Consider the following 13,841-nt stretch of genomic DNA (forward strand, 5'->3'; position numbering starts at 1 on the left):
ATAAAGCTTACATGTACGTATGGCCAGCTTTAACCTCGCTCGCAGGCATATCTCCGTGGCGACCGGGTACAAACAACACTCTTACATAGACTCCGTACATGTTGTCAGCCTTGGTCGACGCCTGATTACCCAGGCTACCTAAAGCTTACATTTACGCATGGCCAGCTTTAACCTCGCTCGCAGGCATATCTCCGTGGCGACCGGGAGAATTAGCACTCTGTAACATTATAACCTCCGCACATATGTGAGCCCTGGTCGTCGCCTGATAGTCCAGGCTACTTTGGGTTTGTATTTACGCATGGCCATATTTAAACTAACTAGCAGGAAAATCTCCGCGGCGACCGTATACAGACAATACTCCTTAGTGTAAACTCCGTACATATTGTGAAGCCTTGGTCGGCGCCTGACGATCCAGGTTATAACCTTGAGTTTGCCACCGCATCTTGTTGTACGGACTATAAACAGTGACCGCGTGTTTTGTCAACAGCTTGGTGTGTTTCCTTAACCAACGGAGCGTGTAACCAATGATTGCCGAGCATTCCTTAATGCAATTAACTCTGTCCCAAATTACATTCAACAGACGAACGTAGCAGTCACTAGAACATAACAGTGAAAGAGAGACAAATATTCAAATTCTTCAATTAATAGCAAAACGAACGTTATGGTGTACAAAGTATATTGCATGTTTCCCATTTCCTTTATTAGGAGGTAAAATGTGGAGTTAATTATTCAAAAGGATGGGGAAAAATCTGAATGTATTTTGTTATGGTGTACTTAACATGTAGGGCGCGACGTGTGTCAACCATTCTAAATTCACGCATCCTTTCCGTTCAAACACTGGATACAGTCGCGGTCAAATGGCTGTATAAACGCCACTTTCTACAGCACACTAGAAGTGGGGGTGACCCGAAATACAAGTAACGTTACACTACATTACACAGCCGTACCGTAGAGTCGTTTATTGTAGCACTTCGTAAGCTACGAAATAATTCAGTGTTAAACTTGTAAGTGTGTTTGTATCGAAGTATTTGCAGTGGACACTATTGTTGAAGCTATAGGGTAAAATTCTGTTTTTAAGTTGTGGTCTTTGTAACTTGAATTCAATGGAATGAAAACGCCTTTATTATAGGTTTTACGGTATCACCACACCAAGACAAAATAAGCATTGTGGATTACGACGCGGTGTAATGTTACCGAAATCAAAGTTCGCGATTGCGGTAACTCGGGTATTATTTTCTCCCAGCCAAAATCGTCTTTGTTTAGGATAGATCCTCTTGCACGAACCCCTTTTGTTACCCCCAAACCTGGTTACGGACCGTAAAAAACTTAGAGCACACAACTACTTAAGGTTGAGCGATGCCAGTAACAGGTGACCCAACAGGTATGAAAGTAGGGTAGGGACGTCGCTAGGCGGACGATCAAACAAAAATTCTTGTCGCCATCTTTAAAATTGGATTCGTTTGAGCGTCGTACTATGATCTTCTAGACTGCAACATGGTGACACGGTTGCAAACAACAAACGGTTTGAAAATGAAGGATACATAAGATCAACAATCGTCAAAACGTGAACCACAGTTTTAAGAATGACAGCACTTTGGACAAAGCCTCGACGTAAGGAATCCAACAACTTCTAAAGGTAAGATTGCTTCAAAATTGACTTTTTGGAGTGTTCTACACAACTCTTGGTAAACTAACTCACAGTATTTGCTTTGTGCTTTAATTCACTTTCTACTTGATAAACGAGTTATCAGTACAAAGACTAGGGCGTCATAACAACAGCGATAATTACGTAGGCATGGGGGGAGGGGAGTCTTTGTAGAAAGATTAGAAAAATTGATTAGACATGAAAGAATTGAAAGAAAGGAAAAGGGACAACAACTACACAAAAACAGGAACCCGAACTCAGGTACGTTAGATTAACCATTCAGGGGGTTTTTCATTTCATTTGAAAAGGTACTACCCAATACCCACAACTTTGTCTTCACTAACGATGGCAAGGGGTCATGCACAAGTATGGGAGGGTTATCAGACTTTGTACGGTTACGTACATATCAACTGTTTCCACGTTTAGGGAGTCAAATGCTGACCCTGAAAAACGTAGCAGGACTGAAGCTAGCTAGTTATCCGTATGTCGCGTGATTCGGTGTCGAGAAAATGCTATGTGTAGTGATACGATTTATGAAATAAACACCAACATTAAGAATATCAAGGTGAGGCCTTGTACTTATTATATTTTGATCTATATATATATTTGTTCTTTGGAAACGGTATGACCAAGAATTGTTTGTAACTTACGTATTTCTTAAACGTTATAAAATTCTCCTTCGTTTTGGTTGTTTGATTTTACAAAACCCGATAAAACACTGCACCGTTTAAACACTAGTTTCTATACCCTAACAGAACGACATAACAAATTTGTCACGCAGCATGTTGACTTGATAGATCTGCAATTTTCATAGAACCGTCACTCACTATATGCCCCCTAGTTCTAGAATCCCCAGATGTTTCTAGTGATAACATAGCTCACACTTAAAACTACAAAGTAGCGTATGGACCACGTGTGATGGTAACAGGTTTAAGGAGCGTTTTCAAGTGTTTACAAAATGCCAAAAATCTGTTGAAGTTTCAAAGTCTAAATTGTTGGAAGAATAAGTCATAGCTAAAGAAGACTGTGCAACGTGTTCTCCCTACGCCCCCCTCCCCTAAGCTATGATACACTGGTAATGTAGAAATACTTGCTTTTGTTTCAAAATAAGTAGTTGTCGTTGATTTTATCTTGATAGTAGTTTGCTTAGAAATAGGGTTCAAAACATGATAATCTCGTATGCATAGTTTGGCAGTTATGTTAACATTCTTTGACCTTGGTCACCCATTTGTTTCTTTGATCCCTTCAAATGTTTTAATTTCGTCGTTTTTGAGCACATGCACAGTGATTAACTCAAATAGAGCACCCTGAAAAACAGCTTATTCTGTGTCAATTATATAGTTATAAGCATCACTACAGCCATTTTTAATGACGAATCTGTATAATTACGTCGTTTGAGTGTTTGTAAAAGGGTACAATACAGCACGTTTTGACCAGTAGCCTGATTAACACAATAAGCCATTTTCAAACACCATTTGTTTGTGGAGGACTGACTTGTTGTCCTTTGTGTTGGCGGTCTCTATGGACAGGTGTGTTGGTCACAGGCCACTGCGTTCACATAATTACTTTATGTAAACAACTCAACATTTCGAGCATTTGAGCGCTACGCAGCCTATTATTTCTTGTAAAATTGTAACAGAAATCTTGTAACTTACTCTCATTTTTTCGTGTTTTTTTTTTAAAGGCGTTACGATTGGATCTTGAAGAATTTGTTGCACGACTTTTGCCCTTCGGGGTAGCGATCTGAAAATGTCATTCGAAACATTTGTTGGTGAAGCCATGGTCCCCTAGGGAATTGTTCACACGTTCTACTGAGCTCAATAATCAATCAACGTGTTTGAAGGCTTAGATCACGATGTTACGCATTTACAGAATAGTACCATGATGTTCGTGTTTTCGTAGGAGTTACCCACTTGATCTAACATTCGAACCCTCTCGTGTAAGCTAGGTCATATGCACTACGTAGCTTAGGTGTTGCCCGTCTACTGGTTCATGTTTTAACAGCATGCTGTATGCTATGTATACTATCTCCTTTGGCCAAAACAACGCGTAGTTACTTTCTAAAGTGCGTGGTGTTTGTAATTCTGGATGAATTTATGGGGTTCATTCTTCGTGAGTATCTTTCTCTTTCCCTCTATATCGTTCTCTCTCTCTTTATATATGTATATAAACCAGAAAATGTGTTGACATTTTGTAGAGTTTATAAATCTGCCGGTGTTGTTTATTTGTTTCTCTGTTGACGTTTTTTGTTGTTGTTGTTTATAACAAGGGGAGCTCGACTATTGAAGGCTTGTGAGGATGAGAACGGACTCAAGGGGAAGCATGGAGGGGGTTCAACTTGATGACGGTAGGTACAAGATTTGTACAAACCCTTCAACCACATACACAACTATTCAACTGTTTGTTTGTTTGTTTGTTTGTTCGTTTGTTTGCACCTTTCTTTATTCATGATAAGCTCAAATCTGCACGCAGGCCACTTTTTATTGAGGTCATGAGGGAAGAGGTAAGGGTCAGGTACAACATAACAGAGACATACATTCATTTGAGTCCTAATAACTCTATCAACAAACATCATTACATATTTATGCTACAACAATATACAATTGCTACAACATACAACATATAGTAGGGCAAAAGCTGGTTCATGGTCCGTGTCCGTTCGTTTTGTTCATTTCCATAATTTACTTCAAGAGTCTCTTAAAGGAAGTCAGATTCGGAGCCGTACGTGTGTCTGGCGGTAGGCTGTTCCAGACATTTGATCCGCGGTAGGCTACCGATCTTCTGAAGATCTCTCGCTTGGGTTTGCGGACAACCAGCTGACTGCTTGTGCTTTGTCTGATTGTCCGTGTACTTTGGTCTCTGCCTCACATTCGTGGTTGTTGTTGTTCACCTTGCAGTGCCTAGTTGCACGGTCAGCAAGTTTCCTTGCTGTTTCAGTATCAGGGTGTATTTCTACAGGGAGGAGTTGCCAGCCCTTCCCCTTAAACATGCTCGAGGCACCTCCTTGAACACGGGACCCCAATTTTACGTCTCTTCTGAAAAGACGGGTACAGCCCCAACCTAAATGTCCTGATCAAGGATTGGTCCGGGATCTTCATGTTAAAAATCAACCCGAGCCAGGAGCTAGGAGCTCAACTGTGAGGCTGCTAGATCCATGTCGATTGTTGTTTCTGTCATAGCCTTATTGAAAATCTTTCAACCAAAAAATCGTCCGACCAAACATTCCCGCGACAAAAAGTCATGCGACAAACAGTGCTGTGCCTCTATTGTGATATGTGTGTCAATCATGTATCTTTGTTTTGGTGTCACTTTTAGATCAACTTTCTCTTCTTTTGTTTTAGGTACTGTTCTATATGTAAATTGCTAATAGCAGTATGTATTTCACATAAGTACGGTTCAAAACTAAGCCTCTGAAATATTGCCATTATTATCATAGGGTAGTTTACACCAGAGGGTGGGGGGACTCGTCAGACAAGTTGCTAACGACATAATTAGCTGGATGGATCCTATCTTGTTGTCAGATGGCACCCCAAAAAATTACAAATAAACGGTTTTCGTTCGAAAAGGCAGATTCACTTGTTAAAACTAGTCCTTTTCAATGCTTATCTATATAGTATGTTACATGTAAGCATGAAAAACAAAATTCAAAAATTCATTTTTCTGACATATCAAATCGTTTGAGTTCTAACATACACCGTGGACAGACCGATATTTTCCATGCACTGCTATCATGTACAACCCCTATATCGGCTTACATCTAGTAGAAGTGAAAAAGAAAATTACCTATTAGGTAATATCATGTACTTAATTCGAGAAGTGATACATTCCCAATTCCATACAATACTTTATAATGCAACCCATGTAAGTCAATGTAACGTTTTGCTAACATATACAGTATCTAATCGTTTGAGTTGAACTTCTAACATACACCGTGTACTGTCATGGAACACAATGTGGAGACCTTTGTTTCAAATGCCGAGAGTCGATAGACAGTTAGTTTGTGACAACGACAATAAAGCATGGCGACACTCCAGATGAATTTATGACACACTGACCTATCGTAGCTGCAAGCAGAGATCTACAGTAAATAATGTATCTGCATTCGAATTTTGTTTTAGTTAAGAATATAGAAATCTCTACCAACTAGATTTTAAACAGTATCTCAAGACGAAATTTGAAATGATAACTAACGGAGGAACGACGTGAGAACAAGTCAGTATACACGTTTTGCCCCCTCCCCACCACAATTGACTAATATACGATATGTGATGTGTTCACGAATTTCATTATCTTTTAATGTTTATCTTTAACGAGCAAATATGTTTGATGTAGCTAGAAAGAGGTAACGTTGGGTAACATAAATTCGGGATTTTTCCGATAATGGTTGACTGAAATCAATCTAGCAGAACAATAAACCATCCTTTTTTTCTATTATTCTGTCAGTATCATGTACTATCTTTGCACTAATCATATATATGGTAGATTTTGTCTCTAGTCGTGCTGACACCATAATATTTCAACTTGAAACCACCGTCCGCCGCACGCACAATGACGGTGCTGTCGGACAGGGGGGCACATTAATTCGGGAGAAAAGATTCGTCTTGAATATCTTACCGCTAATCACATTTTATACAGCAGCTATTCGTTCCATCCTTGGCTTGAGGAGAGTGCTATGGATATAGACGTGTCCAAGTAAAAAAAATACACGAAAAAACGGCCGTACCGCACGCATCAGGCCTTCGGGAACAACCCCTGTGTTGAGTCGGTAGAACGTCACTCAAAGTTCACCCCCACCGTCATGGAAATTTGTACATTATTCATCGGGGCGTTAGCTGGATGCCGTAGAAATGGTACTACTACTATGTCCATGTGTTTCTGCTTGTGCTAAGAGCAAACTTTGAGGAAAATATCGCCATCAGTCCACTATCACACACAACATTTAGACAAAAAAGTGTTCCTCGCAAACGTTTGTCGTCTGCCAAATAGCAGGATTCTGGGTAACGAATATGGCGGCGGGAAAATTAACTGTAGTGCCGTAGCCATTGGTTGCAGCAACAAAGAGGCGTTTTGATGATTAATCACACTTAGAGTCCAGTTGTAGGTTAGCAAAAGAGATTCTAATAAGTTGTATTGTAAATAATTGTGTTTAGCAGGAAGCGGATGTGACATTTGTCTTATAAACCAGCGAACAACTATGTACATATAATTCTCCCACGAAGCCCTCAGACTGTGACAATAAGGGACGGAGAGTTTTTGACGTAGCCAACTTCTAATGCATGGTTATCGAAGCTTTTCAGACAGTGTTCTGAATGCGTTAGTCTGTCAAGTTTGCATTTCTAGCGGTATTACTGATGTTGCATCTAGCACATATCCCTAAACACCCCGTTTTCGAAAAATCCCGAATTTAAGTACCCCGCGAATTTATGTTACCCAACGTTATTAACAATTTGGAAGGGGTATAAAGTATGGTTTCGAAGCGGCATTTCTTAATATCAATTACCGTGGTTAAAATGGCCCTGTTATATCAAATTAACAACATCAGAGAGCTAAATGACATGGGCCAACATCGACTATATTTCATGAAATATCTTGAATTGGAACCATCTACAAGTATCTTTACTACATTTTTATATTAAATTCTCTTTATCGTGGTATCAGTCTGATATACTGAAGGTTTAAGATGCTACAGTGTGAAAACATCTTACATAATCAGGAGACAATGAAGATTTTGTTCGGCCTAATTGCCAACGGTCGCTATGGATGGTTAAAAGGCCCAGAGGGTACACCGTAGGACAGTGGTGCATTGTTCTTTGTTATGTTGAGTTCCGATGGCCGATATAGCACGACAGATAATTTGTCTGTAGAAGTATAGAGTTTCAATTGATAGTCCGGTCTAAGATACCGTATCCCTCTTTCTCTCTTTGTTGATCAAATAGAGAACATTGTTGTTGAAGTATTTTGCGTCTGATCTTTAACAATAACCAAAAGATGATTATAGAGATTACTTTGGAAATGTAAGACGAATAGGTGCCCCCTTGGAGACACTTTCATTGTGAAAGAGTCCGATCTAAGGGACCTCATGCCTATGACTGACCCTTTTACAACTAGTCCTGTTGGTCAAATAAAGCATTTAGTTAGCATGAAAGTCCATCTGATGGAGATGCAAACTTAATAAAACCTGAGTTGCTAAACTTTAAAAAAGCACATTGTTGTTTGATTAATAGAGACGTATTTGCGTCTGGGTTTGAAATATTACAAAAGATATACCTTAAAGGTCATTTCTGAAATTCTAGAAGAAGCTGAATAGTGGAGAAAGCATTTCAAAGGTTAGACCACATAGCAAGCCACAACATTGAAGCCATTTATCTAACATGTCGATACGGGATATCTCGGCGGTTACAATTGTATGTAAAGTTACACTTTTTTGGCGACGCCCAAAGAGCGGAGGATTTTCTTACAGTGCTACAACCGACTTGAAAATATGTCTCTTACATTTTTTACAGATGACGAGAACCCGAGACGACGACGTCGACAGATCGCAGGATGGGATATCTCGGCACTTATCAGAAGTAAGTACCCTTAACGTGCATCTGTCTGTCATTACTCCGGGAAGGAGGATGACCTCCTTCTGGGAGTATTGGAAATGCTTTTGTTTGCGCGTTCGCAGCTAGAACTCACGATCCTGTTCTCGCATTGGTGTGTAACTTGGCATATCGTTTGCCTGGTTGGGCGTGGTGATGCACAATGTCTTTGTTACACCGTAACTACTTTTATCGTCAATGCAATATCGTAATTGCACCCCTATAATTAATGGCATGTGCCACTAACCTGCCATAGAGACCATGCTATAATCCATTCCGCATGGTTGCAATACTTCATTTTTAAAAAGAATGAATCATCATCATTAAATGGAATGAATTTGATGACAATTGGTTAAAAGAAATGGCACATATTACACATATAATTCTGATTTTTGTCTTCGTCATTTCTGTCTAGTTGACTCCCGACTTCTTCGGGCCATGGCGAGCCATGACAACCGACCGACCACCACTCCGGGTGCGCTGGGCCGCAGATCGCTCTCTCCCCCCAAAACCACCCCAGAAACATCGCCCCGACCCAAGACAACCTTGACCGAGAGAAACTCCGTGACCTCCTTCGGTCACTACATGGAGACAGGAAAAGCAGTCTCTTTCAACCAGCCTATCCGTTTCTCTAGTACACACGGAAAGAACATTGAGTTGTCGTCCGACAGAAGAACTGCTTGTAGAACGGACAGTTTCTGTAACGGCGTCACGTTTAGTCACAGACCCATAAGGATGGGAGAGAAGGTACACTTGAAGATGAATAAGGTACAGCTTGGATGGAGGGGAGTCTTGAAGCTAGGATTCACCACTACGAACCCGTGCACTGTGGATTCCGAGTCACTCCCGGAGTATGCAGTACCAGACACTTCAAAACGAGCAAGGTATTTTCCCGCCTCCTTTCTAGCAATGGCAATGACAATGAAATATATTGCAAATTCATGACCAGGATGGGCTAAGTGCATTAAGTTAGATAAATGAAATTAACGACGATAAGAATCAAGCGCACTGATGACATTGTTTGAGACTGCCGGAGGGAAACTCAAACCGTTTTGTAAGATCACGCACGTTCTCGCTAGGCTGTGCTCTCGCGGGAACACGTTTCAAAATGGCGCCTCCAGTTGCAACGGAGTCAATAATTCTATCAACAATCAATTACCCTTTGTTATCAATTTAATTGGGAGAAGAGCATATTTTCTTGACTTAAAAGTAACCTGCAAACAAACAAACAAACAAACAAGCAAACAAAGAAGACTGTGCTGTGTGTTTGTATTGAGCTTTGAAGATTTCTGAAATGGCTTTGGCAGCTATCGAACGTTCTAAACCTTACATTTAAGTCACTTTGAGTAATTAGTCAGTATAAATACAATAGTGTTTGCACCTATTAATAAACAAAAATCTTAGTTTGCAGAGAGGAACATAATGCTGTCTGTAATAGAGCAAACAGAAACTGGACATGTTGCAAATAATATATTCTGCTACGGTAAACCTCAACTCGAGGACATTCTGAACGCACAACCATAGTATGGTAATATTGAAAGGACACTTTGTTATACCTTATCTCCTTACAGATACTGGGCGCTTCCAATGATGGAGAAATATGCCCAGAAGGACAACATCTTTTCGTTCTTCCTTACCGAGAAGGGCGCCGTCAACTATTCCATCAACTTAGAGAACAAAGGGGTCTTCTTGGAGGGGTTAGATGAAAGCAAGCCGCTCTGGGCACTCATCGACGTCTTCGGCAAGACAGAGGAGATTTCCATCGTCGGTGAGTGTGTTTGTGTTTGTTTGTTTGTGTGTGAGTGTGTGTATGTATGTGTGTGTTTGTGTGTGTTTGCGTTTGCGTATTTGTGTTTGTATGTGTGTGCGTCTGTATATGTGTACGCGCGCGTGTGTGTGTATGCATGTATGTACTATGTGTCTGAGTGTATGGATGTGTCTTTCTGTGTCTCTCTGTGTGTCCGTCTGAGTGTCTATGGGTTTATTTGTGTGTGTGTTTATTTGTGTGTGTGTGTGTGTGTGTGTGTGTGTATGTGTGTGTGTGTGTTTATTTGTGTGTGTGTGTGTGTGTGTGTGTGTGTGTGTGTGTGTGTGTGTTTCTCTCGTGCAGTTGCGTTATGTTTTGCCAGAGGGAGCTTACTACTTTGGTGGTGAATTCTACTATCTTCGATTACCTTTTCATTGATAAATCAGTTGCCTTTGGAGATTGGACCTGAAATAATATTTTAATTGTCTACGAGAAATCTTCACTCAAATATTCTTAATGTTTCTAGTTGATCAGCAACTTGGTATGAAAATCAGGGGAAACTTAATGCAACACCTAATTATTCAGCAGCATTTAGATACTCTAGACTGTGGCTATTAGTATTGCAAAGAAAATCAAGTTATTGAAATAATCATAAAATATGCAACCAACTTAAGGTGTCTTTTTTTACCTTTTTTACGGTTACTCAATAACAAATGCTTCTCTACTTGTTGTGAATCTTGTAACTATACATGGAAAATGATAACCGATAATAACAAATAAAAGAAGATCTTCTTATCAATCATGTATCTTATCGTTGTCTTTTCAGATGAAGATGCAGCAAAAGAGGCGGTCGAGGCTTTCGAGAAGTCGGTAGGTAACCACAAGGGCGACGGTGACGAGGATCCCGATCATTTATCCCGCATCTTCTTCCACAACATGCGCGGCACCAACATCCGGTTGGAGGACAAACACAAGGTGGTTCGCCGGAAACGGAACACTTTCTGGAACAGCCTGACGTTTACATCACGACCTATGGTGACCAATGAGATGCTCTTCGTGGAAGTCGTGGAAGTGAACGCCCAGTACGCAGGCGCGATGGGGTTCGGGGTGACGGCATGTGATCCGGCCAAGCTCGCCGGCGATACGGAAAAGACCGGTTTGCCGGACAATGCCGACATCTTGGTCATGAAGCGGTCGGAACTGTCGGAATACTGGAAACTGAGTAGAGAACTGAAAGTGCCCTCTAGCGGAGACAAACTGAGCTTCATGATCACGGAAGAAGGAAACGTTCATTATGATGTGAACGGGGCTGGCTCCATCGTGCTACTGAACGTTGACCTCAACATTGGACCACTGTGGGCACTCTTCGACGTGTACGGGAGCACGCAAGCCATCAGACTATTGGGTAAGCACAGATTCGATCAAATCATTCTTAAAGCAGATGCAAGCTACAATATGGGAGATTCTTTATACACAACCAGGTATTGATCTCTATCGGTTTCGATGTCTATCGGAAATAAAATGCAAGCTATGTTTGGTTCAGTATATTACGCGTTTCTTTTGGGTGGGGTATGTTTGGAGTCTTCCTAGCGAGCAAGTTTAAGAAAAAAAAATCTGAATTAGATGAAAATGATAAAACATTTGGCCCAACCTTATATCTGATTGGAATTTACAGAGTCCTAGCATCTTGCTGTTATGACTTGTGAAAATTGGAAAATGAAGAACTCTTCACCATTATGTTAAAGAAAGAATGAACAGCACATGATCAATATTGGTCACATGGTAATCGTAGTAGTCGTTGCTTTATAAGAAATCGCATACTTCTAGATGATTGTAAGCTGTACATCATTGAAGTCTTCTTGCTGAAAAAAGCGAAGCAACAGGTGGTCCAACAGCGCACCTAGCGGACTTCTCTTAATCGCAGCAACTAAATTTTGTGCCAGTTATATACAGAAATTGCACCAATTTTGCAATCAATAATCTTCTCGCCCCTATCCCTATAACGTTATCTAAAAAAGTGTTTGTGATTATTCTCTAGGTGTGATTAAATGCGAAGACACCCTCCGAGAAGAGGAACAGTCGCAGGAAGAAGACGACTTAGAAGACGTCTTGATGGGAACTAAACCCAAGCAGGCGGAGTTAGACGCTGACACGGAGTGCTCCATGTGTTATAAGAAGGAACGACCGAAGGACAGTGTTGTGTATCCCTGCGCGCACGTCTGTCTGTGCCATCTGTGCGCGATCAAACTCAAGAAGTACATCCCGAAAGCGTACTGCCCCGTCTGTAGTTCACCTGTGAAAGAGGTCATCAGACTACTCGCGTTCTGATGACGTAGTGCGCTAGAACTGATGACGATTGACCATGGCATTCACAGCATCTCTGCATGACAACGCGAAATGTGTGTAGAGCATAAACCACCTGTTAAAGAGGTGATCAGACTACTCGCGTTCTGATGACGTAGCACTCCAGAACTGTTGACGATCGACCATGACGTTCACAGCATCTCTGCATGACGACACGAAATGTGCGTAGAGCATAAACCACACGTGACAGAGGTCATCAGACTATTCGCGATCTGATGACGTAGTGCGCCAGAACTGATGACGATTGACCATGAAGTATTACGTATTTCTGCATGACAACGCGAACTATGTGCAGAACATAAACCACCTGTGAAAGAGGTCATCAGACTACTCGCGATCTGATGACGTAGTAAGCCAGAACTGATGACAATTGACCATGACAAATTACGTATTTCCGCATGACAACGCGAAATGTGTGTGGATCATAAAGCATATTCCCATGGCACTGAATCTTATAGATTTCAAACAACGAGTCTTCTTCCGTGTTGCTGACGTATTGAACGTTAATTGTTGCTTGCATCAAGATGACACAATTATTACATTGTTGTGATATAAAGCTTTGATTATGATTAGTCCATGACCGATATAATTGCTGAATTTCTCTAACTTAAAAAAAGCCACCCATGACACCAAACGAGTTATACGCGCAAAACATGACCTCTAGCGACTTCAACATGCGTTGTAGGTTGTACACACAAACTTAACCACGTTGACACTTATCAATAGATAAGCAATGACTTGTTTTCATAGTGAATTTACATTCTTTGTTTCAGAGGGAAATATAGAATTCATATATCTGCTTACATTATATCGTAAGGTGTTTATCGAAAATTGTTGCGGTTTGATAATGTGATATTCTGTGATAATGCTAGCTACAATTGTTTTGTTGCATACTTGTATCAAGTGACTTTTTGTGATTATTTAAGCTGAATATTCCATGACATTGTATAGTTTGTGAAGGCACCCTTTGAAGATACTATTATTAGGTCATGACCACTTATGTTACATCAAAAGACCTTGAATAAAAATAACAACGGAATCTCAAAATTACCATGAAATATGGAAATTTTTGTACTTTTTTCTGTTACTTCTGTGGGACTCCATTGCTTCAGGTCATATTCAATAATCTTTGAGCTTCACTATGAACAAAACATTAAGGCGTGTAGGGGAAAACTCTGTTCTCGGACCAATTCCTGTCAACTTTTTGTGACCTTTCTATTGATCCTTGACCGAATTTCCTGTTAATTTCGCCATCGTGCCTAGAATTGGAATGCCAATTGTGGAATTGCGGACACACATGACTGCAAACAGACACACCGTTCGGTTTCAATACCTCTGTTTTTTTAATGGTTATACAACTTATATACGGTATATGCCAATTATTTGTATACCATTTTTCTGTATATTTCGTCTTTCTGTATAGAATTCCAAATCACCAAATCATGCAAAATAAAGATGCGATATCGTGTGCGTGTTTGTGTGTCTTGCTTAAAATCTTATTCGC

At 40.5% G+C, this 13,841-nt stretch overlaps 1 protein-coding gene across 1 annotated transcript; it reads left to right on the forward strand.

Moving 5' to 3' along the window:
* The first annotated feature begins 1,174 nt into the window (after positions 1 to 1,174).
* LOC136429577 (E3 ubiquitin-protein ligase NEURL1-like) lies at positions 1,175 to 13,344 on the forward strand. Its single transcript, XM_066419410.1, has 7 exons — positions 1,175 to 1,636; positions 3,915 to 3,992; positions 8,149 to 8,214; positions 8,642 to 9,110; positions 9,798 to 9,994; positions 10,800 to 11,378; positions 12,012 to 13,344. The coding sequence occupies exons 2-7, from the start codon at positions 3,944 to 3,946 to the stop codon at positions 12,299 to 12,301; spliced, it is 1,650 nt and encodes a 549-aa protein (XP_066275507.1). The 5' UTR covers positions 1,175 to 1,636; positions 3,915 to 3,943; the 3' UTR covers positions 12,302 to 13,344.
* Positions 13,345 to 13,841: the final 497 nt, after the last annotated feature.

The sequence above is a fragment of the Branchiostoma lanceolatum genome, chromosome 3 (genome assembly GCF_035083965.1).
Source record: "Branchiostoma lanceolatum isolate klBraLanc5 chromosome 3, klBraLanc5.hap2, whole genome shotgun sequence".
Lineage (NCBI taxonomy): Eukaryota > Metazoa > Chordata > Leptocardii > Amphioxiformes > Branchiostomatidae > Branchiostoma > Branchiostoma lanceolatum.